The sequence below is a fragment of the Anas platyrhynchos genome, chromosome 24, assembly GCF_047663525.1.
Source record: "Anas platyrhynchos isolate ZD024472 breed Pekin duck chromosome 24, IASCAAS_PekinDuck_T2T, whole genome shotgun sequence".
Classification (NCBI taxonomy): domain Eukaryota; kingdom Metazoa; phylum Chordata; class Aves; order Anseriformes; family Anatidae; genus Anas; species Anas platyrhynchos.
Window position 1 is genome coordinate 1996829 of NC_092610.1, and position 26509 is coordinate 2023337.

Here is a 26509-nt window from a genome sequence, read left to right on the forward strand (position 1 = left end):
CTGCTTCTGGGATGGATCCTGCCAGCGGATGGGTCCTGCACCCACCGACGAGGTGGGGATTGGCTTAACCCACGGGGTCTCGCTTCTCTCAGAAGGACTGGAGTCTGGGGCAGAGTTGCCCAAGGACTAAAGGGACTCAGTCTCTCTCAGGAGAACAAATTGGGGGGATTTTTAAACCCCAGTGACCAAAATTTCCTCCCAGAACCCCTCTTCCTAGAGCACAACCTCTGGTGCCAACACAGACACATCTCCACTGCCTGTGGCCATCCGAGGGGATCTGTGATTCCCACACCAAGCGTAAGCCAAGGCTGATCCTCCTCGGCGTGCGAGACCTGCCACGACTCCACACCTGCCCGTACAATTCCAGGCTCCCCGAACCTGAAATCCACCACGGCGGGGTCGTGCCCCGCAGCTGCACCACCATGCCCGCGCGACGCCGGGGCCGCCGGCATCAAGGGCAGGCGGAGGAAAGGCTTCGCCTTGATCCGGAGGGATAAGAATAGCGAGCGGCAGGCGGCGGCCGGTGGGGTGCAGATGAAAGGCGGCCGGCTCGCGAGCTGCCCCCGCTTTCTTCCAGCCGTAATTGCCTGCCGATGAGTGTCGCACTCCACCAAAGCCCAGGGCACGGCGAGGCCAAGGCTCCGGGCTCTCCGTCAATGAGCGGGGAGGCAGGGAGGATGCTTTGATCCCGCTCTTCTTCCTCCAAGCCTCGAGGAGTTGCGAGGCTGCGAGGAACGTGGCGCTTGGTACTCCGGCTTTTTGGGGACCGGCTGCTGCTCTGTCATTTTGGGAGGGCTCTGGGCGGCGTGGTGCTGGGTGGTGGTGCTCAGCCTGCCGCTCTCACAGGAGGCACTGCCCCAAATCACAAAGCCAACATCCCCGAGCACGTTGCAGCCCCCAGCCGCGTGGCTCTTTGTGATGGCAGTCACCGATAACGCTGCGAGGGCTGAGCTACTCCGTGTGCAGGCGGTAATTAGATCAGTAATTAGGGATGGCTCGGAGCTGCTGGCTCCGTATCTGCTTTGAACCCTTCTCCAGGCTGCTGGGCACCAGGAGGCAGGGTGGCAGGGCTGGCGGAGCAGACGGTGCTGGACGTCCTGGCTCTGGTGGTGCGAGTCCTCCAGGAGCGAGGCACAGCACAGCCATCACTGCTCACATCTGCAGACCATCCTGGTGGCATTTCTCACATTCAACTCAGCTTTAAGAGCATCCTTGGAAGGGCTGAGTGGCTTCTGGTGGCTTCTGCTCACAGACATCCTGGATTATTGGGGCCCTGTGAGGCGTTGTGGTGCCCTAGCACCGAGATTTCCAAAGCCAGGAGCCGCATCGGGGTGCCGTGGCCTCTGACTTCCCTGTGTTGTTTTTTTTTCAGGTGCTTTTCTGCCTTTGCTTTCATTAATTTGCCACACACACAGCATAAGGAGGCTCGAAGCTTCATCTCCAGCCGCGGCAATCCAATACTTGCCCAGCAGAACCCACCTGGAGAGCGTGCTCCGACGGCCAGCAAATTGTGGAGAAATTCACTGCATCCTTCAGAGCAAGAAATTATCCTGGAGTGGAAGTTATGGCTCTGGCAGCCTTACAGATACAGAAAAAAAATCCGAAATATAAAGGGTGGTTAAGGCAGGAGATTTAACGGGTGCACTAAAAACCTGTGAGCAGGAAACACCTCAATCTGGGAGAACTTCAGCTCTGCCTTTTCCCTTTACGTGAAGGTGACCTGGCAGCGGTGTCCAAAGGAGATGAAAGGCAAAACCTACAGCCACGGGGTTTGGAAGAGCCAACAAGTGCCAGAAAAGGCAAGGGAGCAAGGAGAAGGGGCCTGAAACGTCGGGAAGAGAGTGGGAGCAAGCAGGGGAGGAGGCAGACACTCAAGGCCCCTCCAAAGGCCATTTACCGGAGTGAAAATGCGTAAATGTTCCCCAGAAATGCCAGGCTGGGGAATGAGCGCTGCAGGTTTTCTCCTGTTTTTAGGAAATGCCAATATGGGATGGGAGTTTGGGGAGGATCTCAGAGGCAAAAGGTCAGCTTGGACAAATTTCTCAGCCCAAACTAAAATCGGAAAGGGGCAAACCAGTTTGCTCGCCGATTTGCCAGGCAAAGCCACTCCAGCTTCAGATGGCGGCTAATTAAAGTGCTGACATTTTCAGACACAACGATGCAAAGTCTCTTGCTGCAAGCCAAGTCTGGGCCCTTTTCAGAGTTCAGTTCATCAATTTGCTGCCCGGAGGGCCCGGGAGCGGCACGAGCAAGCCAAGCAGGCTGAGAGGGATTTTTGGTCTGGTGTTTTTCCTAGGGTGCGAGCAAGCTTTTAGCCTTTGGAAGAATGCTGCAACGCTCCCCAGCACCTCTCACCTGTGCGAGCAGAGCAAGGTGAAGCCTGGCCATGCTGCTTTGAAGCAGCCACGTTTCCAGAAGGCTGGGGGGGCTTTTGGGGAGATCTGAAGGCAGCGGGGGGCTGCGAGCGGTGCCGTGCCATCTGCCTGCTGACACCGCGGAGGGGAGAGGTGGGCTGCGAGCACGGGGCTGGCTGGAAGAGAGCGAGCTGCAATCAAGAGCCATATTGTGGCTGTTTGACTTCCTGTGCGATGCATAATTTAGGAGACAAAATGCAAAAGTCAGCTCGGCTCAGCGGGGATTCGGGAGTTGATTTGGGGGAGTGTAGGAGAGGAGACGCCGTCCCTCTGATCGCTCGGTGCGGGAGGAGGCTGACAGGTGATGGGGAGCAGTTGGAAGAGGAACGATCCTGGCTCATCCTGGTGCTTTTAGGCAGGCTCCAGCTCTGGCTGGAGATGTCAGCTCACGGGGCACTGCTGCCAGCTGGCTTTTTGGTGCTGGGACGTTCAGCATTTCCCCAGGCTGTTCCCAGGAGGGGCCCCTCCTGCAGTGGCCTTGGGGATGCTGCAGCGAGATGAATAAATGGTGATGTGCTCGATAAACAGCCAGGCGAGGGGGAGAGGGAGGCATGGGGGGCACCTGGAGCTTGGTGGGCTGCTGTGGAGGGGAGATTGATTGGGGCAGGGAGGTCAACAGCTGGAATGAAACAGCGGGGTGGCTGCAAGCACTGCCCTTTGGCGCAATGCTGGCACTGGGATGGGAGCACTGGGATGCACTGGTGGGGGCATTTCAAGGCAAATCATCCCATGAGCAGCCCTTTGGGGCCAGCAGGATGGCATGTGGCAGCGGGGATCTGCTCTTCTGGGGTTACCAGTGCCCTGAGACCCTGCATTGGATGCGTCCCCCAGCAGCTTTGGGCTTTGAGCTTGCTTTAAAGCCCCGCTCCTCCTCGCCATGGCTCGGGCAGGGCACCTGGGTTTATGTGAACCGAGCAGAGCCCGAGAGCAGCTGCTTCCAGAAAGCCTCCTCCAAAGCCAGCACCAGCCCTTCACCTTCCTGCAGCACAAATTTGGGAGGTGAAAGGAGGCTCCCAGGGCGAGCCAGACCTGACTTCGTGCTGCGGTGCTCTTGGAGCACAGATGTCGGGGACAAAATTCCCCCAGGACAGGCAGCTGCAGCGCTCCTGCTGCGGCCAGGGGCAGCTGAGCCGCAGGGAGCCGTGAGCGGCCGTGCAAGGTCCAGCCTGCAGCTCCTCGGAGAATAAATAACCCCACGCCAAGCTCTGCGTGAGCTCAGCTCGGAGGCCACGCGCCGTGAGCTCCCGCAGCGCTGCCTGGCCGCTGCGCTCCCCCCGGGGCAGCAGCGCAAGGTTGGAGCGAGGGCTGAAGGTGAGCTCGCGTCCTCGCCCAGGCACAGACATTTTCTGCTCCGTCATCCTGAGTTTTCTGCTCTGCTTTGCCAGATTGTTCCAGGGGAAGCCGGGGAAGGTGCTGGCGCCGCACGGCGCGTTCTTCCAATGCCATCTAGTGTCTGGCCGCAGCCCCGGCCGGCTGCGTGGTGGCACCAACCCTTATTTATGGCAGAAGGAGCTTGGAGGGCCAACGGGCTGCTCCGGGTGGTTATTAAAAGCAGTACCTGCAGCCTGGATAACTAACCGGTCGGTGCACAGGTTGGGTTTGATTATTTTTTTATCCTATCGCTTCCGTTTTGCAATAAAAGCTCACCCCAGCAGGATGGATGGTGAGGATCCGACGGCGTGCCCGGGGTGATTAAAGCCTCGCAGCCTTCCGCCGTTTGTGTTGTAGCCCCAACATCACCTGGGGCTTAATCACTCAGGAAAGTGCTGTCATGCCTTATCGTCACCGTATTGGGAGCACGACCTCCTTCCCATTTAGCTGCCATTTCCGAATAATACGACTTGCCAGGGGACAGGCATGACTCAGGAGGCTGGTAATAGGATATAAAGACTTTGACCCGCGGGTTGGCCATTCGGACGCTGCCAAGGTCAGCAGCAAGGGCAAAGATGTTGCTCGCACGACGATTATTTTGCCAAACTGCCCAATACAGAAATAACCCGGCCCCTTTGCGACAACCAGCAGGGTCTGAAGGCTGGGTTGTTCCTGTTCTGAAAGCACCCCTGGATGCCTACCCCTCTCTACCTGGGTTTTAGGATCCGATAACTGCCCATGGCCTTGCGCTTTGCTTGCCATCACTGCAGGGACCTGTCTGGACACACTGGGAGCTCGTAGATCTGCCCTGGCAGGGGCGATGTGCCCCAGCAGCATCCCCCTCTGTGCCCCTGATGTGCTTCCAGCACACAGCAAGCTTCCACAGGACAGCATTCCTCAGCACCCTGCTGGCCTCGTGCCCTTCTCTCCATCAGCTGCAGTGATTTAGGGCAGCACTGACCTCGCTTCCATCCTCGGCCACCAGTGACCGTGCGAATTTATCTCTTTGGTAGCAAACCGCCTCACCCAGTCCGTTTGATTCCGTGATTAATTAAGCTCTCACTAGAGATGAGGTTGCTCCCTCCAAACACGCTTATAAATATTAGCAGACGAAGGGGGCCTGGCCGTGTGAGATGGCTGCAACCAGGCCGTGCCGTGGAGAGGTTGCCAGGGCAGAACTGCTGCAGAAACGGGGCTGCTGCAAACCCTCTGCTTACCGAACCTCAGCGCCTTCATGCTGCAGCTCCCTCCTCATTAGCACACTGCCCTCACCCTGCTGCTCCTCCAGCCAGGTCTTTAATTGCCGTCAGCCTCATTAGCAGTGCCACCTCCTCACCATTCCCTTTAACCGTGGGCTCCCTCCTTCCCCAGCCCCAGGAGCGCTGCGTGGAGCGCGTTGGGTGAGAACCACCCAGGGCCTTTTGGGATCCATTAAAACGGGGCTGAAGCCCTATTGCCACTGCTTTGGGGTTCCCACTGGGGTTCCCAGGTGGCCCTGGGCTTTTTGCAAGGATCTTAAGGTGTATGCAGCGAGCTGAGGTCCTGACCACCCATGGGAGCCCCAGGGTAGGTGAAAGCCTCCTGCAGGGCAGCACTGGGGGCAGCAGCAGCAGGGCTGGGCTAGGCACAAAGCGCCTCGCTGCTCAATTTGGCTGCACCAGCTCTGGATGCTCACCGGCTTTCCCAGGGATTTAGGCAACATCCAGCCAGCTCCACGTGTTTGCCTTTCACTAATCTGTTTGCTTTTTTTTAATTGTCTGCAAACAAGGTGCCGCCTTCTTCGCATAACAAACGCATCGGGCGATGCCAGCAGGGTGGCCACCCCGTGCACCCAGCGACCCCAATCGCAGATTGGTGTGGGACCATGCCCCATTCTGCTCTCAGGACCTGGGTTTCCTTGGGAAGTCCCCATTTTCCATCATTTCTCCCCACCTGCCTCTCCCCACCGTGCTGACGGATGGCCACCAGGGTCCGGAGAGCACCACGAGCTCGGAGCCTGGCGCCGCTTACACTCCATAATTCCCCCCCCAGCCTGTTTTGCTGGATTTATCCAGCATCAATAATGGGATTCTGCCCTACTAAAAAGCACCTGCGTGCACCAGCGCTGAAAGCAGAAGCGATTCCCGCTGAGTTGGTGTGGAAAAGCCTTTGCAATCATCTCGTGCTGCAGACCTGAAGGACGGTTTAAATACGAGGCTCTTTAATAAGATGAAAACAGCCTTTCCCCACCGGTACTCTGCCTGCTTTTTCATGCTGTGGGAATCCTCTGGTCAATGCCGGGCCAGCTGCTGGTGTGCTCAGGGGTTTCCCTGGTGTCCCACCGTGTCCTGCACCATCGGCACAGCACCGGGGAGGGGGCAGCAGCTCTGTGCCAGCCCCCAGCCTGCCCAGGAGCAGCTGCTGGCTGCAGGTATTTGGGCTGTATCCCCCCAGACTTCCCTAGCTTGGCTTCTTTAAAAAATAAAATAAAAAAAATCAATCACCACAGGTGGTTTCAGATGGGTAAAAGTGAAGAAGGGGGCTCAGGACCCACCTTTGCTGGGTGCCCTGTGGAGTCCCTGGGGTTCGGGGACCTTGCCAAACAGGAGGTGCTTGCCCTTCGTGGCACCATCACCAAATGCTTTTCCTTTCTTGAATATCATTTCTAATCCATGCAAAATAGCTCCCAAAACTGTGCTGGCAGCACTGATGCTGCTTGCTAAGGGGGAAAGGAGCTCCGGCGGCCTCACCTATGGCAGAGGACAGCGCCGTGCCTCGGTGTGTGCAGCGGGAAGATGGGCAGAACCGCGCACCCACCGCCTCGCAGGGCTCCCTCCGCCGTGTGATTCATGCCAGGAGCTCGCTGGGTGGCTGCGGGATGAATGACGCTATATAAATGCAAAGCGTTGTTAATATTTCACGCGGTAGTGAAAGTGCACAACTGGGGCTCGTTCCTGCAAGACGAAGTGCTGCCGTCGGCGTGCCACCTCCCCGACCCCGAGCTGCTTTCCTCCAGCAGAGGGTGCAGCCTGGGGCAGCTCCGTGCCCCTAAAAAACAAATCCGCAGCAAACTGAAGCGGGAGAGGCAGCTGTGGGATGCCACCATCCCTAATGGGCATCCAGCTGTCCTGTTCGGGGACGATGCAACAGTCCCATCCCTTCCCTGCTTGCACAGGACATCCACCTGACATGGCTGTGACTGCCCAAAAGAGAGGGTTTTAACCCAGAAAGCATCAAGCCATGAGAGCCTCTTCGGATACCTGCAAGCCTGGGGCACAGGGTCCCTGCTGGGTGCTGTGGGACGAGGGGGCTGCCCTGGGATCCCACTCCCAGGGGGCTGGGAGCCCCCTTCCCATCACAGCCACTGCACCGGCGGGTTAAAAAAAAAAAGTAAAATAAGAAAAAAAAAGGGGCTTGTTTGATTTGAAACTGCAGAGCTCTTCCCTGGAGCCATCGGCAAACAGTGGTAATTTACTTTACAGCTGTTTAGATTTGTTTCTCTCATTTTTTTGTAAAACCCAGCGGAATTGCAAATGAAACGTGTGTTTGCTCCTCAGATGGCTCGGGCTCTACGTGAGCTCTCGCACCCCACGCAGCAGCAGCCGCTCCCTGGACCCCCACCCACCCGATCCAGGCGCCCGCGGTGCCCTGGGGGGGGGTCAGGCCTCAGAAATTGGCTTCTGTGGGAGGGGGTCCCCGTCCCGGGGGGGTCCTGGGCTCTGGGATGGGGGTGACGGGAAGGGGACTTGCACCGTCCTGCAGCACAGGTATAGGGAGCGTGGAGAAGGTGGTTAATTAATTCCCAGCGAAATAATCAGCTGCCACCTACACATCAGAAGGCAGGGAGGGAAAAACGCTCTTATTAAAGCGTTGGCACGGTGCAAAGTCTGAGTAAAAGGGGATTACGAAGGGTGGGGTTTGGCTCCCGGGGCTTTGGCCACGTCACCCCCTGGGGGTCCAACCGAGTGAAGATGGGGACAGGGAAGTGACACCCAGGTTGCCACCGGGCTGGGGGACCCTGGTGTCCCCAGGGCAGCCGGGGACAGGCGGCCCCGAGCCCCTGCCCTTCCCCATGGTGGTGCAGGATTGGGTCCCACGCAGCGGGGCAGTGCTTGGCCTGACGGGACATGCATGGAGCTGCCTTGAAGCCTGTCCCTTCCCCTGGGAATCTCCTCCTCGCTCCCAGGAGCCCCAGGGTGACTCACGCGGCACCTCGGCACCGGGCAATGCGCTCCTGCCGCGGGCGAGCACCGAGCGAGCGGTGGCCTGGCCTCTGCTGGGACATCCCCAGGTAAGGGACAGCCCCGGGGGCTGGGGGATGCCCTGCAGCAGCCCCCATCCCTGGCGGGCAGGGTGGGCTGGGGGGGGTCTCCCACCGTGGGTGCGCACGGCTGAGCTCGATGTGCCGCAGGGCGACCGGCGCTCCCTGGGCTGCTGCTGCGAGCTTGCACGGGGAAGGTGAAAGCTGGATTTTGTGTCCCCAGTCCTGAGTCCGAGCCTCCCTGGCTCTGTTCAACCCCGTGGATCGAGGCAGCGAGCTCCAGGTATGTGCATGGGATCGTGTTGGGGGGTCCCCACCTTATGGGCCAGCCCCACAAGCATGGGTATTGGGCAGCACGGGCTGTGCAGAGCAGCAGGATCCGTGTGGCACTGCCAGCAAGGGCGAATCCTGTTATTTTATTGATAGAGAAGTTGTTTAAGGAGACTTGGTGCCAAACAGCCCCGGGAGTCCTGCTTGGCCAGAGCCCCGCTCCGTGCACAGCGGGTTTAATCAGGGTCGATGCATGCCAGGGTCAAACTGTTCGGGGTCCTGGGGCTCCTATGGACTGAGATTATCTGAGCTGATGAAATTCGGTGATAGTGCAGGGTTGGTGCTGGGCTGGTGCTGTGCTGCGGGGCGGGGGGAGCGGAGGAGCTGTCAGATTCCAGCGATGGGAGAGGACGACGTGGCGGTGCGGTGCTGCTGGCTGAGTCACGCCCTGGCCTGCTCCTGTTTGTTGTGCCGAGCCCGGCAACGTAAGAAAAAAGAAATAAAACAAATAGCTGGGCAGCCAGGCGAGAGATGGGGAGGATGGCATGGGACGGGGGGGGCTGAGCTGGGCATGGACCATGGTGGGATGTGGCTGAAGGACTTTGCATGGTCCCTGAGTCCCTACAGATGGGGACGGAGCCCTGCAGGGGGATTTCTCAGCCTTAGGTCAGTGCTGGGCACGTTTCGGTGTCTTGGGGCACATTTTGGTGCCTTGGTGCATGTTTTGGTGCCTTGGGGAACACAGCTGCTCAGATGGGGACGTCCTACTGATTTTAGGGACAGCCGCTGTCACCGTGTCCTCTCTCTGCCTAGATTAGCTAACAGGACCAGGGGACCATGAACTGGGGGGTATTCGAGGGGCTCCTCAGCGGGGTCAACAAGTACTCCACGGCCTTCGGCCGCATCTGGCTCTCCCTCGTCTTCATCTTCCGCCTGCTGGTCTACGTGGTGGCGGCCGAGCGCGTCTGGAGCGACGACCACAAGGACTTCGACTGCAACACGCGGCAGCCCGGCTGCACCAACGTCTGCTTCGACCACTTCTTCCCCGTCTCGCACATCCGCCTCTGGGCCCTGCAGCTCATCCTGGTGACCTGTCCCTCCCTGCTGGTCATCATGCACGTGGCCTACCGCGAGGCCAAGCAGCAGAGGCGCCGCGCCGCCGCGGGGAGCGACTACCGCTGCCTCTACCCCAACCCCGGCAAGAAACGGGGTGGGCTGTGGTGGACCTACCTGCTCAGCCTCATCTTCAAGGCCGGCGTGGACATCATCTTCCTCTACATCTTCTACCGCTTGTACAGGAACTACACCCTGCCCTCCGTTGTGAAGTGCGAGCTGCCCCCGTGCCCCAACACCGTGGACTGCTTCATCTCCCGGCCCACCGAGAAGAACATCTTCACCATCTTCATGGTGGTCACCACCTGCATCTGCATCGCGCTCAGCCTGGTCGAGGCCACCTACCTGATCGGCAAGAGGTGCTGTGAGTGCCTCCAGGCCCGCAGCGGGGAGAGCTGCCAGCACAGCCGGGACTGCGCACTGTCCTGCGCCGAGCCTGAGGACACAGAGGGGCAGGGTATCCCCCCGGCGGACTGCAAGCCCCCCACAACCTCCATCCCCACGGCTTCCATCCCCAAAACCTCCAACCCCACAGCCCCCATCCCCACGACCTCCATCCCCACGACCTCCATCCCCACGACCTCCATCCCCAAAACCTCCAACCCCACAGCCCCCATCCCCACGACCTCCATCCCCACGACCTCCATCCCCCAAACTTCCATCCCCACAGCTTCCATCCCCACGACCTCCATCCCCACAGCCCCCATCCCCACAGCCTCCGTCCCCACGACCTCCATCCCCACGACCTCCATCCCCACAGCCCCCATCCCCACAGCCTCTGTCCCCTCGACCTCCATCCCCACAGCCCCCATTCCCACAGCCCCCATCCCCACGGCCTCCGTCCCCACAGCCCCCATCCCCACAGCCTCCGTCCCCACGGCCTCCGTCCCCACAGCCTCCGTCCCCAAGCCCGAGCAGGAGCAGGTTCCTCCCTAGGGCTGCCCATAGCCACGTGCCTGCCCCAGCCCCTGCTCCTCCAGGTGGGACCCTTCAAAGTCCTGGTCGTGGGAGTGCACCATGGAGCTGGGGTCAGCCTCTTCCCTCCTAGGGGCAAGGCGCTTTGCGTTATTCTGATGAATTTAGGGTAAAAGGAGGTGCTGCAGGACGTGTGGGTGCTCTCTGAGAGCCAGCAGGCGCTGCAAGGTGAGGGACGAGCAGCTCCATGGCAGCTGGGAGCCAGCACCGAGCGCTGAGCCTGAGCCTGTCTCAGCTGGGGCTGGCATAGCCAATCCTGAGTGTATCCCTGCAGTGAATAAAACTTTCTGTCTCTACGACATGACAGTCAAATTGGTGGTTTTCCTGCTTTTGGGGCACAAAACTGCATGGGAGATCTTGTGCCGAGAGGGGAGCAAGGACCGTGTCACCCCCTGAAACACGTTGTCCCCACCGCCAGCAAGGGGCTCGTCCTCGTGTCCAGGACCCAGCTGCGGGCCACAGCACTGAGCAAGGTGGACAGCTTCTTTAGCCCCCTCTAATCACAGTCTCTATAAAAAAATTAATAAATTCTTGATGACCAAGTGGGACAAGAGCGTGTGCTCAGCAAGGCAGCGTGGGGCAAGGAGCTGGGTGGGGAGAGCCCGCTGTGGGCTGCTGGCTCTCCCTGCAAAGCCAGAGAAAAACACCCGAGTGAAACAGGCAAATAAAGGAGAGGAAAAACACCCCAGCCATTGATTAAACAATAACATTAAATGGCAGAATATGATCTCGTTTATTGCTGTAATATGTCGCGTTCTGCCGTGACTCAGGCTACTCTGCAATTTCTAAGGCCATCAACAGTAACTGAACATTAGCTGGAATGAATAATTAACAATAATTTCATGGCGAATGCACTCATAAGTAACATTAACATCGAACAAGCAGCTCGATCTGTTACTGGTTTCGCTGTATTTAGAGGGTGCAATTATTATTTTTGCCATGTGCACAGAAAGCCCCGGTGCTCGCTGTGTTTGCTGCTGAGAAAGGCACGGGGGGGATGCCAGCACCCGGCCCTTCAGAGCGGGTCTTTGCTCGGCAGCCCCCCACGGCAGCTCCTGCACTTTGCAGCACCTCTGACCCTGAACCTGGTCTTGTCTGAGCCCCAAAACCCATCTCACCCGAGCCCCTGCCTTTGCAAAGCTGAGCCCCAGTGTGCCGGGGGGATGTGGAGGGACCCCCATGGCCAAAAGCCACTGGGGGCCACCAGCCTGGCCACACACAGGGTGGGGAAGCATGGGGGGGGGCTCTGCCACCACCCTGGGACCCCCTGAGCACCCAGCAGCTCCTTGCACCAACAGCGGTGAGTTTGGAGACCCTTGGGGTAATGAATGCGGTGAATATAGGTGGGTTTCTTCCACCTCTTTTAAGGGAATTTGTTCTGATCTCTGGCTTCCCTCTGCCCTCTCTCCTTGCTGGATCATCCACCGGAAAATTTTCCTTCAGTGTCAGAGGACTGAAGCCGTTCTTTGTGTGAGAGCCCTCGCCTCTCGTTTGAAGAGCTGGGGCTGGGCTGTTTGTTTTCACGCAGGGCTGACTGCTGCTGATCGAGGCTGTCGTCCAACGGCAAAACCCAGAGGTGTTGCCCAGCTGGAAGCGATAATCGCTGCAGGAATGGGATGCATCCAGCTCAGCCCAGCTCCAAACACCCCTGCCCCACTTCCAGACATCACAGACGAGACCTGACCGTCCGGGTGCCACTTGCTGGGCTGTGTTATCTCGCCCCGAGCAAGCGTTGCGGCAGCTCTGCAAAGCTCCGGGTGCCTTGCGCCATCCAGAATTAGGCTCAGCAGTGGCTGGCATCAGCCAGGCTACCAGCACAGGCACTGATCTTGTTATCTCAGGTGTTTTTCTGCACCAAAGGGAGCCGAGATCACGCTGCAGGACCTGGGGACTGTGGCACCTCGGTGGGGCGCAGAGCGCATGGCGATGGACAGGACCCATGTTGGTGGCACGATAAATAAGCTGGGGGATGTTGGAATAAAAGCTGAGTGTTTTCTACTCTTTGCATCATCATCCGAGGGACTGGTTTTGCTCGGGAGGGATGCCCAGAAGTCCCATGATTTTTTGGGGAGGGAAGATTTAAAACAAAAGCTTTGCTAACCCCAGCTGAACCAGAGACACAGAGGGGCTCACATGCCCCGCGGTGCCGGGCAGGGCAGCCCGTCCTTCCCAGCAGGGTCGTGTTTCTTCATGGTCTGAAATCCTCCTGCTTGCTGGGAATTGAGGAGAAATCGTCTGATTTATGGCCAAATTGCTGGAGCGAGCGGCCGCCCCGCTCCCACGCTCCTGGTGACTCCCACACCCCCAGCACCCGTGGGGAAGGTCAGGGCCCCGGGGACGTGGCCGGGGCATGGATAAAAAAACGGGCCAGGTCCCAGCCCTGGCAGGCAACCGAACGCTTCCATCTCGCAAATTCAAGACCCTTTCAAAGAGAGCTTGAGATTTTTTTCCGACGGCGTTCGGAGGCTGCGTGCTCCGCCGCTCGATTATTTCCTTTATGGAGGACCCGAGGTCAGGCCACGGGAAGTCACTGGGGGTTTTCAGCATTCACGTGTGGCACCGACGGGGACACGCAGGGAGGACGGGGCACTCGGGGACCCTCCCAGGGATGCCAATGGATCTGGGCAGACTCCAAGGGCCCCACTCCAGCTTGGGCATGATTCACAGGGAGATCTCGGGCACAAAGAGGGGAAGGGAACCCTCCTGCAGGGACTAGGAGCAATCCTGCTGCTCAGACCATGGCAAAGCCTGGCCACGGATGGGAGACTTGCTCACAGCAGGGCCACCCAAATACCCGGCTGAGCGCTGCAAAACACGGGGTGTTTTCCTTCCCCACCCAAGTGCCGTGGGGGAAATCTGTCTGTGTCAAAAGACACTGAACTTTCACACTGTAGCACATCACCGGCCAGGCTGGGAGCCCCAGGGCATGCAGCCCCTCCTGAAATACCCAAATTGCAGCCGAGGGGCTGCCAGGGTCTATGGGGTCTGGGGGAGGGAGGCAGGGGCTGCCCCAGGAAGGCACCAGACCTGCTGGGTGGCTCTCAGCTCCTTGCTTCTTCCGTCTCTCAGGCCACAGCCCCCAAATTCCTGCCCCGGCTTGTGGCTCGCTACAAAATAGCTCAAATTCCTGACCCTGCGAATAGGTGCCCAGGGCTGGGTGGGTTCCTGGCTGCTCCAGGAAATGTGGGGAAATGGGTGCCTGCGGCTGCACGTTTGGGCTGTGCGCCCCCAGACTCCCACCTAGCACCCCAGTGCCATTTCCCCTCTGCCTTTGGGAGAAGAGGGAAAAATTAAAGGAAGGGCTCAGGGCTGCAGATTTGGCACAGGGACTGCAGGCAGGTGCCGTGGTGCTGCAGCTGTGCAGGTGCAAGAGTGAGCCAACAGGATGGGGAGAGGTGCCCTGGAACCCCACTGGGGTTTTCTTGGGGGTCCCTGGCCTCCTGCTCCCCACCATGTCCCCAGCCTGCCCTCCTCCTCCAGCTTTGTTTGACCTCCTGGTGCAAAAAAAAATGCTGCAGGGCTCCGGCATCTCAGGGAGCAGCTCCTTATCTGCCACGAGTGCCCTGAGCAAACCTCTCAGAGCATCAAGCACCCGCGGGGCTCCATCGCCACAGGGTGCTCAGCCTGGGGAGTGCCAGAGCGATGCCAGCAGGAGCCTCGGGCCAGCCACAAGGCCAGGTAAAAGGCAGGTGAGCAGAAACACATTCCTGCCTGGGCCACCAAATTCCTGCCCAGGCCACATTAGCAGGGATGTGAAATGGGGCTGCTCAGCGGGGAGAGGTGCAGTGGGGATGCTCGGTGGCACTTGGCTGCCTGGACATGGAGGTCTGGCCTCCTAGGAGCCCCCCGGTGCTCAGTTCCCCTTAGGGACATGTCCCAGGTCCCCGAAGGATGGGATGGGTTGTGGTCAGCAGGGCAGGGTCTCTCTGCAGCCGGTCGCTGCCCTCGGGTTTGTGGCAGCCTTTGGGAAAGGTCCCGGCCGGCAGCGCGTGGAGCAGGGCGGTGGCCGTAGGATGCCGTAGGTGGGAGACACCGATGTTCTCGGTATTAGTAAGGCAAAAGCGTTTTAAAAATAGGTTAGAGTTGCATAATTTGTGATTCTTAGCAACCGCTGCTGTTGCCCCACTCGCAGCGGGTGCGGCTGGGGCCAGGATACGGTGAGAGCCCAGTGCTGGCTCCCAGCCCCCTGCTCAATGTGGGACTGCTGCGGGTTCGCTGTGCTCAGAGCCCCCAGGGAAGGGGCATCGCCTGGAAGGAGCCACGGGTGTCACCGGGGGAGGAATCACTCTCTCTGCAGGATTTGACCTGCCTTTGTTGTTCAACCTGAGCGTGTGTGTGCATGTGCGCAGACAATCAGCTCCGCGGAGCTGTTTGCCAGACTCACCCAGGTGCTAGGAGCAGAACAACTCACCCGTCTCCTCCCGACACACACGCTCAGCGCTGCGGAGGAGACCCAAGCACGCAGGGAGGCTGCAGAACACGCAACCAGGAAAGGGTTTCCCCGCTCCAAAAGGAAGTCCTGCTCCCTCTGGCCACGTACCCGCAGGGCAGGTACCTCTACCATAGCCGGGGAGGAGGTTTTGGGGGGACATGAACCTATCCATGCTAAGGGAGCGCAGGTGGGAGGTGTGTTACAGCCGTGGCTGAGGATGCAGTGATGTGGTGGCTCAAGATGGGGACTTTGAGCCATGCCAAGACCCCACAAGAGGTGCTGGGGACCCTGCCCCACGGGGCTGTGCATGGTGCTGCACCCACAGCCGAACACATGCACCCAGGGGAGCGATGCAAGGGGGCACGGCACCCTACGGAGCAGCAAAGGCCACCCCATCCCTGCTTCTCCATCCTGCTGGGGACCGAAAGATGCAGAGCCCCTCTCCGATGCATTCGCACCCCAGGCAGAAGCCAGGCACTTTCGGGCCCAACGCCCTGCACCCACGCGGGGCAGCACCCGGCGGTGACGCAGCGGGCAGGCACGCAGCGGCGCTGGGTGCTGCCGAGGGTGCCGGGCTCTGGGGGAGGCAAACCAGCACGTCGGGCAGAGCCCAGCACACCTGGAGAGCAGCCCCTGCTCCTCCTGGCCTCCAGCCAGCGCCGGCCGAGCCGTGGGGCTTGCACAACGCTCAGCACCACGCCCCGCGGGGCTCAGCTCCCTGCCTTCTCCCTCCTGCCCCTTGCTGCGGACCCATGGCTGGAGCTGGCACCGGGCTGAGCTGGGAAGGTGGGTGTTGGGTGGGTGGGTGCTGGGTAGGTGGGTGCCAGGTGGTGTCACCCATGGAGCCCCAGGAATTTGGGGGATTTGCAGGTGGCCATCCGGGGGGCTGGCGACGGGGCTCTGGTCCTCGTGGGGCGTGCAAGGGTGACGGGCTCCAGCTTGTGCTCGGCAGCTTTTGGGTGCAGAGGGGAAAGTGGCAGCTCCCCACTCCTGGTCTTACAGCTGATGTGGAGGAAGGGCTGGGCTTGCCCCCACCCCGGTGGTGTGTGCTGCTGGGGGTGGAGGCTCTGCGGGGCTCAGACGTGGTGCAGAGGTGTGCAGGGATGAGCAGAAGCACTGCCCTGCTGCAGGACCCCCGGCACAGCACCGTGCACCCCAGGCCGTGCTCCTCGGGGCGTCCCAGCACCAGCAGCACAGGTTGGCCACGCACACCCTCGGGGCTGGGCTCTCGGCAGCCCCATGGGCTCCGGGCAGCACTCGAGGCTCTGATCCTTCCCCACAGCCCCAGGACACCGTGCCACACTGTGCAGCCCTGCCTGGATGTAAGAGAACAGCGAGGGGACCCCAAACACCCGGCTGTGATCGCGCCACCAGCCATGCCCCAAGCTGGGCAATTCCTGACCCCCAGACCCCGGTAAGAGGGGAAGGAGCCGGATTCTCTTGCAGGTACGTCTCGGAGGGTGCTGGGTTGGCAAGGGCAGCGCTTCTTTGGGGTGTGGAGTGTGGAAATGTTGGGGAGGTGATACTGGGAAGCGTCTCCACTGGAGCCATGGCTCCTGCAGGGCTGGGCTCGCCCCTGTGCCAGCCACGCAGGCAGCGACCGTTGCCAATCTTGGGGGGCTACTGTGGCTCGCAGCAGTGGGGATGACCCCAGTAGGGCTGGCAGGGGACTTGGGACAGCCCCAGGCTCTGCCATGGAGTGATTTCAGCCAGCACAGAGCCTCAGGGCTGCCGGCAGTGCCATCAGGCCCCTGACTGTCCTAGAAGTGGGGTGACAGCCGGGCTGACATATGTAGGCTCTCGCTTTCAGCAGCTTTGCTCCCTCCCAGGCTTGGGTTCCCTTGCACATCGCCTACGAGAAGAAAACTCGCGTGTCCTGCATCCCCAGCTCTGCTGCAGCTGCTTCCCCTTGGGGCTCTCAGCTTTAGCATGGCGCAGCAGCCGTTTAGCCCAATTCCCCCAGGTGGAAACTGGCCTGAGTGGGGCTGAGATCGGCAGGGTCAGAGCCTGACATCCCCTTGGGAAGGGCTGTGCCTCCCTGCTGTGCCCCGCGGGGAGCCCTGCCAGCTCAGCCCCTCTCCTGCCAGGGAGCTTCCCCCGCTAAGTGACTAACGGCACCCGTGGGGCTCCCCGAAGCCTCCCCTCCTTCATACCAGGGCTCTGATGTGTCTCAGGCACACGCAGCAATGTGCCCTGGGTGATCACCCACATCACTCGGTGTCTGGGTGTCCCACAGCCAGGACAGGGCTGGAAATGCTCTGCAGGGGTGGTGCCGGTGGCTATCAGCACTTGCCCCTTTTGGGCAGGGAAGGAGGATGTGGATGGGGGTTGGAAATGCACAGCAGGGTCCCCTCCTGCCCCCATCCCAAGGGATCTGCCAGCTCACGGGGCTGCTTTCTGCTTAAGGCTTTATTCCACTGAAACACCCAGCACCACACACAGCCCCGTCATCCTCCTAGGGCACGGCCTCTCCTTGTTTATCCTGGCCCATTCTGGGGGATTTTGTTGCCAATTTATACCAACACACGCAATCGGGGTCAGCAGGTGGCAGGGACTTTACCAGGCTGAGTGTTTCTTACGGCAAAGCCTTTATCAGAGGGAAATGCAGAGACCTTGAGTCACATCTGAGCACCACCGTGACACCGTGGGGTCGGCCACGAGTACACGAGTGGGGTCGTGCCCCGTCCCCAGTAACGGATTGGGGAGAATTTGGGAGGTCAGTGGGGTTACGAGGGTCTGGGCCCTGCTGCGTCCTCCAGCTGCTCTTTCTCCAGGTTCCTGACCCTGGCTGCCGCCAGCGCCAGTCCCCATGGATTGGAAAACGCTGCAGGCGCTGCTCAGCGGGGTCAACAAGTACTCCACGGCCTTCGGCCGCATCTGGCTCTCCGTGGTCTTCGTCTTCCGCGTGCTGGTCTACGTGGTGGCGGCCGAGCGCGTCTGGGGGGACGAGCAGAAGGACTTTGACTGCAACACGCGGCAGCCCGGCTGCACCAACGTCTGCTATGACCACTTCTTCCCCATCTCCCACATCCGCCTGTGGGCCCTGCAGCTCATCTTCGTCACTTGTCCCTCCCTGCTGGTCATCATGCACGTGGCCTACCGGGAGGACCGGGAGAAGAAGAACCGGGAGAAGAATGGGGAGAACTGCCCCAAGCTTTACAGCAACACGGGCAAGAAGCATGGCGGGCTGTGGTGGACCTACCTGCTGAGCCTCTTCTTCAAGCTGGTCATAGAGATCCTCTTCCTCTACCTCCTGCACAAGATGTGGGACAGCTTCGACCTGCCGCGGCTGGTCAAGTGCTCCAAGCTGGAGCCCTGCCCCAATACCGTGGACTGCTACATCGCTCGGCCCACAGAGAAGAGAGTCTTCACCTATTTCATGGTCGGGGCCTCCTCCATCTGCATCGTCCTCACCGTCTGTGAGATCTTCTACCTCATCTTCAAGCGGGTCGTGCAGAGGGTGAAAAAGTGGAAGAAGGCCACCAAGCGCTCCGTCAGCTACAGCAAGGCCTCCACCTGCCAGTGCCACCTCAAGATGGAGGAGAAGGAAAACAAGGCCCAGAATAGGTGTGTGGCGGCCCTGCGGGCCTCGGCTCCCAACCTGACCTCCATCTGAGGGGGTCATGGAAGGGGAAGAGGGAGGGAGAAGTGTCCTGATGTCTGCCGGGGGTGACGGGCGGCCACCAGCAATGCCACCACCAGACTTTTCATCTTGGTGGCTCTGTAGGGGAGGGTGGCACGTCCATGGGATCTCTCCTGCTCGGTGGCCCCATGGGAACAGGACTGGTGTGAGGCCATTGGGGGCACAGGGCAGGGACCCAGATGGGCGCAGGAGGAGCTGGGACACACAGTGACACAGGCAGTGGATGAGGGGGTCCCTGTCACCCACTGGACAGGACAGACACCACCAGGACTCATGACCATAGATGCCCCAGCAGCAAGGGCATGCATGGTGGTGGCCGGGTGCCTGCTGCCCTGGGGCACACCTGAGAGTGTCTGTTTTTTCCACAGAGGAGAGGAGCTCTGATCTCCCCTGCCCCAGCCAGCTCGCCTTCCCTTGGACCATGAGTTTTTCAAGCCTACACATTTCCCAAACCCTGGAGATTTGACCCTTTTTGAAAAATGACTGACCCCAAGAAGGTTCCCCAAGAGAGGACCATGGGGTGCCGAGAAGATGCAGGTAAGGTGAGGGCAGCCCCTGAGCTCTGCTGGCTGCACACGGCGGTGCTGCAGGGCTCGGACACCACGCGGACACATGGACACGGGCCACGAGCTCCAAAAAACAGCCCCCAAGCTGTCCCCAGTGGGGACGAAGCCTTTGCACTGGGAGGACACAGGAGACTGGGGCCAGCAGCGGGGAGCAGCCAGGAGCTCCCGTGTCCAAGAGCTTCTCTCGGGTCCTCCCATGGTGACAGTCCTGGCTTGCTGTGCCTCGCATACACACAATCCCAAGAGCTGTTCCATCCATCCTCCTTTTTTTTTTGTACCAAGAAACCAAGAAAACCCTGGGCTCAGCTCCACGGCCAGAGCCTGCATCCTCCAGCAGCAGTAGGGCTGCCCCCGCTCGCTGCCTCCTTCGTGCTGCCAGCGTGAAGCTGCGAGCCTTGCTGTGAGCTCTCGGCGCACCCGAAGAAATCCCCGACGGGCAGGGCTCCGGGCTGCTGCCAACTGCTCATTCGGCCCCGTTTGCCTTTACCGGGGCAGGAGCAGCTTCCCTCTGTCTGCTCATGCAAGAGCCCTGCTGACGTCCTGCCCAAGTGGCTTTTCTGGCTCTGCTGCTTCCCTCGGTGCCTTTGTACCCAGCCCTCGGCTCAATAGATGTGTCATTCACGGCATTAGCTGTGTGAATCCAACGCTGTTTGTGGACATTGGGATCTGCTCTGCGTGCTGGAGGTTGCAGGGGGGGGAGAGGTGAGGGCTGAAGAAATGGATTTGCAGAGGTTCCCCACGGCCAGGGCTGGTGGCCTGGTGGCCGCCTGCTCCCCCAGCTCCTCTTGTCACACCTCGTTACACTCAAATTCACCAGAACTGCATGCCGGCCCCCAAGGAAATCAAGGAGGGATCAGCATCAATTATTTACTAAACCTCGATAAATATTAAAATAAATAGCAATGATTTCCGCTTAATCTCTCCTTAAGCAGCTCTGTGCGGAGGGGCTGCTGGCGTTTCTCAGCCCCACAAACGTCTTGTGGCGTGTGCCACCACTGCTGGGGCTCGTGCTGGTGGCAGGGTGACATTTCTCTGTGCTGGGACACGGGGCAAGTGCCCCCAGCACAGGCTGCTCGGTGCTGTGTCACTTTTGGCACCCGTGGTGCCAGTCTTGGGCACGGGGTGCCCAGCACCAGAGGATGGGTGCTCCGGGAGGATGGATGGTGTGGGGTGTGTGACTGGGAGGCACAGGAACCAGTTGTGGGGGCTGTTTTGGGGCGTCCTCCCTGCGGCTGGCGTGGCTGAAGCACGTGCTGGGCACGGTGCCGGTGGGTAAAGCAACGTGGGAGCCGGTGCACCCAGAGGTGGGGGCAGCTCCATTTCCTTGGTGGTTCTGGGGCAACCAGAGGGGATCATTTCCTCCCACTGGGGGCTGGCAGGGTGCGGAGCGTCCCCGGGGACAGGAGCCAGGCAGGGACACGTCACGGCAGGGGCGGTGGGAAGGGGTTAGCGGTAACCCTGGCGGGCTGGCTGGGCTTCAAAGCACCCCGGTGCCACGGGGCAGCACGTGGGTGTTACCCGAGGCAGGGCAATTATGTTCTATTAAACATAACGATGCTGTTCCGGCTCCACCACCCTCTGCTCAGACCTGTCTGCAGGAGGAAATGCCACGTCCCGCAGCAGCTCCCTGGCCTAGTTTCCTCTGGCATTGCCCAAACCCAAATCCTGCCACCTCCGGCTGGCCCCGTGCTGCCTGTGGTGACCACGCCAGCCCATCACCGCTGCTGCAGTGCCACAAATGGGGTCCCCAGACCCACAGGACATCAATCAGTGCATAAAATTCCAGCTTCCACTCACTGCTTTCCTGAAGCAGAGGCTCCATGTCAGCCCCACTTGGGTCCCCTTGCTTGGAACAAAGTCCCCGCTGCCACCCCAGGGGCTCCCCGGCCACCCGCTGTCCCCATCCCCACACCGGTGCCACCACATCCCCCAGCTCCAGCCCCGCTCCGCACCCTGGATGCCCCATCCCAAATCCTCCACCGAGCCCAACCTTTGCCTAAAACCCGTGCACCCTCCCTGGGTTTGCTCAGCACCAGGCAGGAGCTCGCTGAACCTCGGGGCTGGAGCTGCGGCGTGGCTCCAGCACCACCCAGTGCCCACGCAGAGCACGGCCCCAGTGCCCCACGGAGCCAAATCCCTCGGACACGACCCCCCCCCCCGGACACCCCCCGGCTTTGAGCATCCCCAGGGGTCCCCCGGCCCCGCGCCCTGCGCCCTCCGCCGCCTCCCGGTGCTGCCCCTGGGGGGATGCTCAGACCCCAGCACTCGCCCTCCCCACTCCCCCCCCCAGGATTTTGGGGGCACAACGGGGCTGGGGACACCTTGGCACGGCCGATCCCACCGCCCACCTCTCCCCATACCCCCGCTGAAACAGCCGGACCCCCGCTTTGCCCCCCTCAGGTTTTGGCTCCCCACGACCACGGGGGGCTTTTCGCTCCCCCCCCAACCTCTCTCCCCCCGGCAGCCCCCCAGGGAGGTGCTGGCGGTCCCCCCCCCCATAACTCCTGCTCCCCCGTCCCGGCCCCGCTGCCCACACCTGCGGCTCTGCGCTAAGCCCCGGCCCCCGGTTTCCTGCCCGTGCTCCTCCTCCGGCTCCCCCCGGTCCCCCCCCGGCCCTACACGGCCACAACCGCCCGGTCCCGGGACAGGCGGGACGAGCGCGGAGCTGCGAGGGTGAGCGGGTGGGTGCCTGGGGGGTACGTGGGTGAGCGGCCCCCCCCGAGCCCCCGACCCCCTCCCCGGGAGCTGCACCCTATTTAGGGTCACCCTTCCCTTCCCACCCGCTCCCTGCTTTGGGGTCTGGGGTCACCCCCTCTCTGCTTGCAGCCCCTTTTCTGCTTGGCTTCCCCCGGTGCCGCCCGGGGGGATGTCCCTTTAACTGCCCAGCTGGCACCTCTGGGTGCTTAATTGGCAGGGGTTAATTAGGAGTCAGTGCTGGGGCCTCTTCCTCTCTCCCAGCTGGGCTGTAGGGCTGGGCTCCTGTGGGGTGATGTGGGACGGGCTGGCTGGTGGCCGGGGGTGACACTGGGACAACCGGGGGTCCCAGAGCGGGGTCAGGTCTGTGCACGGTGAGTGGCTCTGGGGTGCTCGGGCTGGTGGGTATGGGGGGAGCGATTTGGGGCTGGGGTGCATCGCCCCATAGAAAGGGAGCTGGCTGGGGGCTGTTCCCTAGGTCTGGGGGGCAGCCCTCTGGGTGGTGGGGTGGCTGCTGTACCCCAGGGGTTCGTGTTCCTGACCCTATGGCTGTGCTGCTTGCTGCCTTTTAGTGGAAGGCTGTAGGGCAGGGGGATTTGGGCCCCTCCTGGGAGGAGAAATCCTGCTGGGCTCCTCCTTGTGGTGTGCCCCATGTGGGATGCTCTGTAGTGGGCTGGCTGGGGCACTGAGGAGTGGCTGTGTCCCAGGATCCCAAGAAAGCTTTGGGTTTGTGCAGCCTGAGTTGCCCAGTGTGAAAAAAGGGATTTTTAACTTTTTTTTTTTTCTCCCCCCTCCTGTCCCTTCTTCTGCCAGAAGCACGAGGCTCCCTAGAAGATGGGTGACTGGGGGTTCCTGGAGAAGCTGCTGGACCAAGTCCAGGAGCACTCGACGGTGATCGGGAAGATCTGGCTCACCGTGCTCTTCATCTTCCGCATCCTCATCCTGGGTTTGGCCGGCGAGTCCGTGTGGGGGGACGAGCAGTCGGATTTCGTGTGTAACACCAAGCAGCCCGGCTGCACCAACGTCTGCTATGACAAAGCCTTCCCCATCTCCCACATCCGCTACTGGGTGCTCCAGTTCCTCTTCGTCAGCACCCCGACCCTCATCTACCTCGGCCACGTCGTTTATCTGTCCCGAAAGGAGGAGAAGCTGAAGCAGCAGGAGAGCGAGCTGCGGGCAATCCACAGCAAGGACCCGAAAATCGAGCAGGCTCTGGCAGCCGTGGAGAAGAAGATGTCCAAGATCTACGTGACCGAGGACGGGCGGCTCAAGATCCAAGGGGCGCTGATGTGGACGTACATCGTCAGCGTCATCTGCAAGAGCATTTTTGAGGCCGGCTTCCTTGTGGGGCAGTGGTACCTCTACGGCTTCTCCATGGTGCCCCGTTACGTGTGCAAGAGGGACCCCTGCCCGCACCAGGTCGACTGCTTCATCTCGCGCCCCACCGAGAAGAGCATCTTCATCATCTTCATGCTGGTGATGGGCCTGGTCTCCTTGGTCCTCAACCTCCTGGAGCTCTTCCACCTGTGCTGCAAGCACCTCTTCAGCACCATCAAGAAGGTTTCGGCGCCGGCCGGCCCCAGCCGGGACACCTTTGCCGACGACCTGGTGTCGGGTCCGTACCCACCCAAGCACTACCCATTCCTGCCCATGGCCGACAGCCACACGCCGCCCTTCCAGGCTTACAACAAGCTCTCCAGCGAGCAGAACTGGGCCAACTTCCACAACGAGGAGAACCTGGCTCTCGGCAGCCCCAGGCCCCTCTCGGACCCCTACGTTCCCAAAGTTCCCGAAGCTCCAGCCCTGGAGGAGAAGCTGTGCAGCCGGCCCGGGAGCTCAGCCTCCAAAAAGCAGTATGTGTAGTGCCGGGCTGGCCCCGGCGGGCTGGGGACCACCCGTGGTCCCCCCAGCTGAGCCCTGCTCCGGAGGATGTGGCTGCCCACATTTTGGGACCTGATGCTCACGAACTCAGCCGGGTGCTCCCCGGCCCCGGAGCGGAGCCTCTGCTCTCTGTTTTCCCCATGTAGGCTGCGAGGAAGGAAACCACGCAGAAATTTCGGGCTGTGCTGGGACGGCGCGTCCCGGGTGGAGGGGCTGGCTCCTGCCGTGGGAAAGGGAGCAAATCCCTGGGGATGGGATGAGATGGGGGCCACGGACTGTCCCCAGGGCTGTTCCTTGGGGTCTCCTGCCCATAAAAACTGTCCTGGGGGACTCGACGGACCCCCTGCCAGTGCGGGAGTGAGCGCACAGCCGTGGGAAGCAGCTCATGCTGGCCGTCAGCCGTGTCCTCTTCCTGTGACCCCTGGCAGAAATATGGAGCTGCCAGTGCCTTGTTGGGGGGTTTTGCTGCAGGAGCTGCCCCCGTCCCCATGGACCTTGGTGGGATTAACCCCGTGCAGCTCCCTGTTTTCACCCTGCGCACCCCAGGAGCGTGAACCCCCCCCGTGTCCTGTCCCCGGACCCTTTCCCACGTGATGTCTCTAAGTTATTTTTAACCTGCTGGCCCCGGCGTGGAGCTTTCTGCCTTATGGGTGCAGGGGAGCCGCGTCCAGCCCGGTGGAACTGGGGGAGGAATAATTAGCCTGGCAGTCGCTGCTTTGGGGGGGGTTCCTGTTTTAATTACTTTGCACTAGTCATCTCCTGCTGTGGGCTGGTGGGGGCAGAGGGACTGAGCGCTTGTCCCGGCTCTCCCAGCCTGACAAAGCTGTGACACGAGCAGGTGCTGCGGGCTCCTGCCCCTCCTGGTGCTCAGGACTAGGATGTGAGCGCAGGACGTGGGCATCGCTCCTCTGTTCTCTTTCCTTTTTTCCCCCCCTGCCTGGCTCGGAGTGTTGCGTTTTGCTGAATAAAGTTGGATGAATGAAAACCTGGAGAGTGCTGTGCCTGTGCTTGGTGGCTGGGGCAGGGATGCTGCTGTCCCCAGGGTAACGGGATGGGGGTGAGGTTGTGCCAGGTGAGCTCTGCTGATTGCTCATCACCAGAAGCCAAAACTTCCCTGCTACATCACCCTGAGCCTCTGTGTGGTTTATCACGGGGCAACGCAGGTTCTGGGTGAAGCAGAGGGGTTTTGGGTGGCCCAATGTGGAGCTTAACCCCGTAGCAAAGGCCTCTCGCCCCTCTGCCCCAGCTCTGCTGCAGATAAACCTCGCTGAGGCTGCGGGGCTGCTGAATAATAGGTGGAAATGAGCTGCAGATAAAGGCACGCAACGTGTGCTGGGGCTGTGTTTAGTTTCCCTGGCCAAGTAAGCCTAGGGCAGAGCCTGCTTTCTGCTGAGGGCCTCTTCAGAGAGGGTGGGACAGACTAAAAATACCCTGGAGTAAATGAAATATGGGTGATACGGGGAGATATCGCTGCCATCGGCCACCAGAGGAAGCGGAGAGGGAGGCACCCTGCCCCGCTGCGCCCAGCTGGGGCTGTGCCCAAGCCTCTCCCTGGCTTCCCACCCTACACTGGGATGGGGGCACATCCCCAGAGGGTCCCAAAACCTCAGCCTTGGGGTGCCAAAATCCTAGGCACGCTTCTCCCTGCACCCTCCATCACGACACCAGGGCAGACCCCCAAATGGGGACCTTCCCACGTGGGGACCCCCTGGGCTGGCTCCCACCAGGCATCAGCAGAGCCACGAAACCCCGCAGCTCCCCGTGCTCAGCGGGGAGGAAATGCCAGTGTGAAAGGTAACGGCGCAGCCGTGCTGCAGCCCCGCAGCCTGTTTACCCGCCGGGCAGCCTCTGTTTTCTCCCCTCGCCTGTCCCGGGCTGATATTTTTGTTGGCACCGGGAGCGCAGCTCGCTTTTCCAAACAACCCCGCAAGGTGGAAAACAAGACGGCCGCGAGCCCCCTTGCCTGGAGGCAGCAGCCAGCGGGGCAGCTCGTGCCTGGCCGTGGGGGCTGCAACAACACGGCCCCGCACGCCGCTATTGTTCCCGTGTTGGGACGGGGGCAGCCGCGGTGACCCCGCGCCGCCGGGACCTGCCCTCGGCGCACGCCAACAACAACAGCCAGGGCTCACCTGCACCACGAGGCCGGGGCGGCCACGGGGCCGGTGTAGGCACGAGACCCCCCCGAAGGTGGGCAGGCGGCCCTAAGGCAAATAAAAGTTTGGAGCTGATAAGAGCGCTGGCTGGCCCGGAGGAGCCCTTTCGCAGAGCCCGGGGACAGATAGCGGCGGGACGGACGCGAGCGGCTTTTCTCACACCTCCGCGCTGCCTCCTGAGTAAACAGGCTCCTCCGGTCCCTTTCTGGGAACTGCACTCGCTGGCCCAAAGCCCAGCCCCGTGCCATGGTGCTGAGCCCTGCAGGGGTGAGGGCAGGTGGGGAGCAGTGGGTGAGCAGCTCCCCGTGGGCACCCCTGGTGTGGCCGCTTTTTTAGGGTGCTCGCACCCAGCACCTCCCCTGGGGCTGCTGCCACTAGGATGGGTGTTGGTTTTACCAAGCTGCCTTTGTACCCCCACCTAGGAGCCTGGGGTTTATCCCAATCCGAGGCTGGAGGGATTTTCAGAGGTGCAAACCCAAAAACTAACCTGCCCGTGCCATGCCCAACGTGCACACTTTGCTCCATGGGCGCAGGCAGCAGCGTGGGGCTGTTTCTGCACACACTGAAAGAAAAGCGAGTGCCCAGAGAGCGATGTGAGGTGCTCAAGGGCAAGACAGAGGGGTAGAGGGGACTGGCAGCGGGACGTGCACCTGAACTGACCTCCAACAACCTGAAGCTCGGGGTGCACAGACATGGGTACCCCTTGGGCACGTGGCCACGCACCTCCCAGTGCCGTGCTGGCAGGTTTTGGGTGGCC

General features: G+C 61.0%; 3 protein-coding genes and 1 non-coding gene across 7 annotated transcripts in view; all 4 read left to right on the forward strand.

Moving 5' to 3' along the window:
* Positions 1-7005, forward strand: part of LOC110353790 (uncharacterized) — a 161516-nt gene extending 154511 nt beyond the window's left edge. The window contains exon 10 of the transcript XR_011804804.1: positions 1373-7005. This is a non-coding gene — a transcript (uncharacterized protein). The remainder of the gene's footprint in view (positions 1-1372) is intronic.
* A 20-nt stretch (positions 7006-7025) lies between these two features.
* Positions 7026-11479, forward strand: LOC139998556 (gap junction beta-5 protein-like). 2 transcript variants are annotated; one of them, XM_072027406.1, is made up of 3 exons: positions 7028-8055; positions 8176-8308; positions 9109-11475. In XM_072027406.1, the coding sequence occupies exon 3, from the start codon at positions 9133-9135 to the stop codon at positions 10342-10344; it is 1212 nt and encodes a 403-aa protein (XP_071883507.1). In that variant the 5' UTR covers positions 7028-8055; positions 8176-8308; positions 9109-9132; the 3' UTR covers positions 10345-11475. The 2 variants fall into 2 exon arrangements, with proteins under 2 accessions (XP_071883508.1, XP_071883507.1); XM_072027407.1 differs by lacking the exon at positions 8176-8308 and having other exon boundaries at positions 7026-8055; positions 9109-11479.
* Positions 11480-17624: 6145 nt separating this feature from the next.
* On the forward strand, positions 17625-18965 carry GJB3 (gap junction protein beta 3). The gene is made up of 2 exons (XM_013104893.5): positions 17625-18382; positions 18827-18965. Exons 1-2 carry the CDS (start codon positions 17625-17627, stop codon positions 18840-18842), a joined length of 774 nt encoding a protein of 257 aa, XP_012960347.2. The 3' UTR covers positions 18843-18965.
* A 2618-nt stretch (positions 18966-21583) lies between these two features.
* GJA4 (gap junction protein alpha 4) lies at positions 21584-24584 on the forward strand. Of its 3 annotated transcripts, none has more exons than XM_027443910.3 (2): positions 21584-21705; positions 22532-24584. In XM_027443910.3, exon 2 carries the CDS (start codon positions 22553-22555, stop codon positions 23579-23581), a length of 1029 nt encoding a protein of 342 aa, XP_027299711.1. In that variant the 5' UTR covers positions 21584-21705; positions 22532-22552; the 3' UTR covers positions 23582-24584. The 3 variants fall into 3 exon arrangements, with proteins under 3 accessions (XP_027299711.1, XP_027299712.1, XP_005025423.1); XM_027443911.3 differs by having other exon boundaries at positions 21595-21697; XM_005025366.6 differs by lacking the exon at positions 21584-21705 and adding an exon at positions 21822-22092.
* The last annotated feature ends 1925 nt before the right edge of the window (positions 24585-26509 follow it).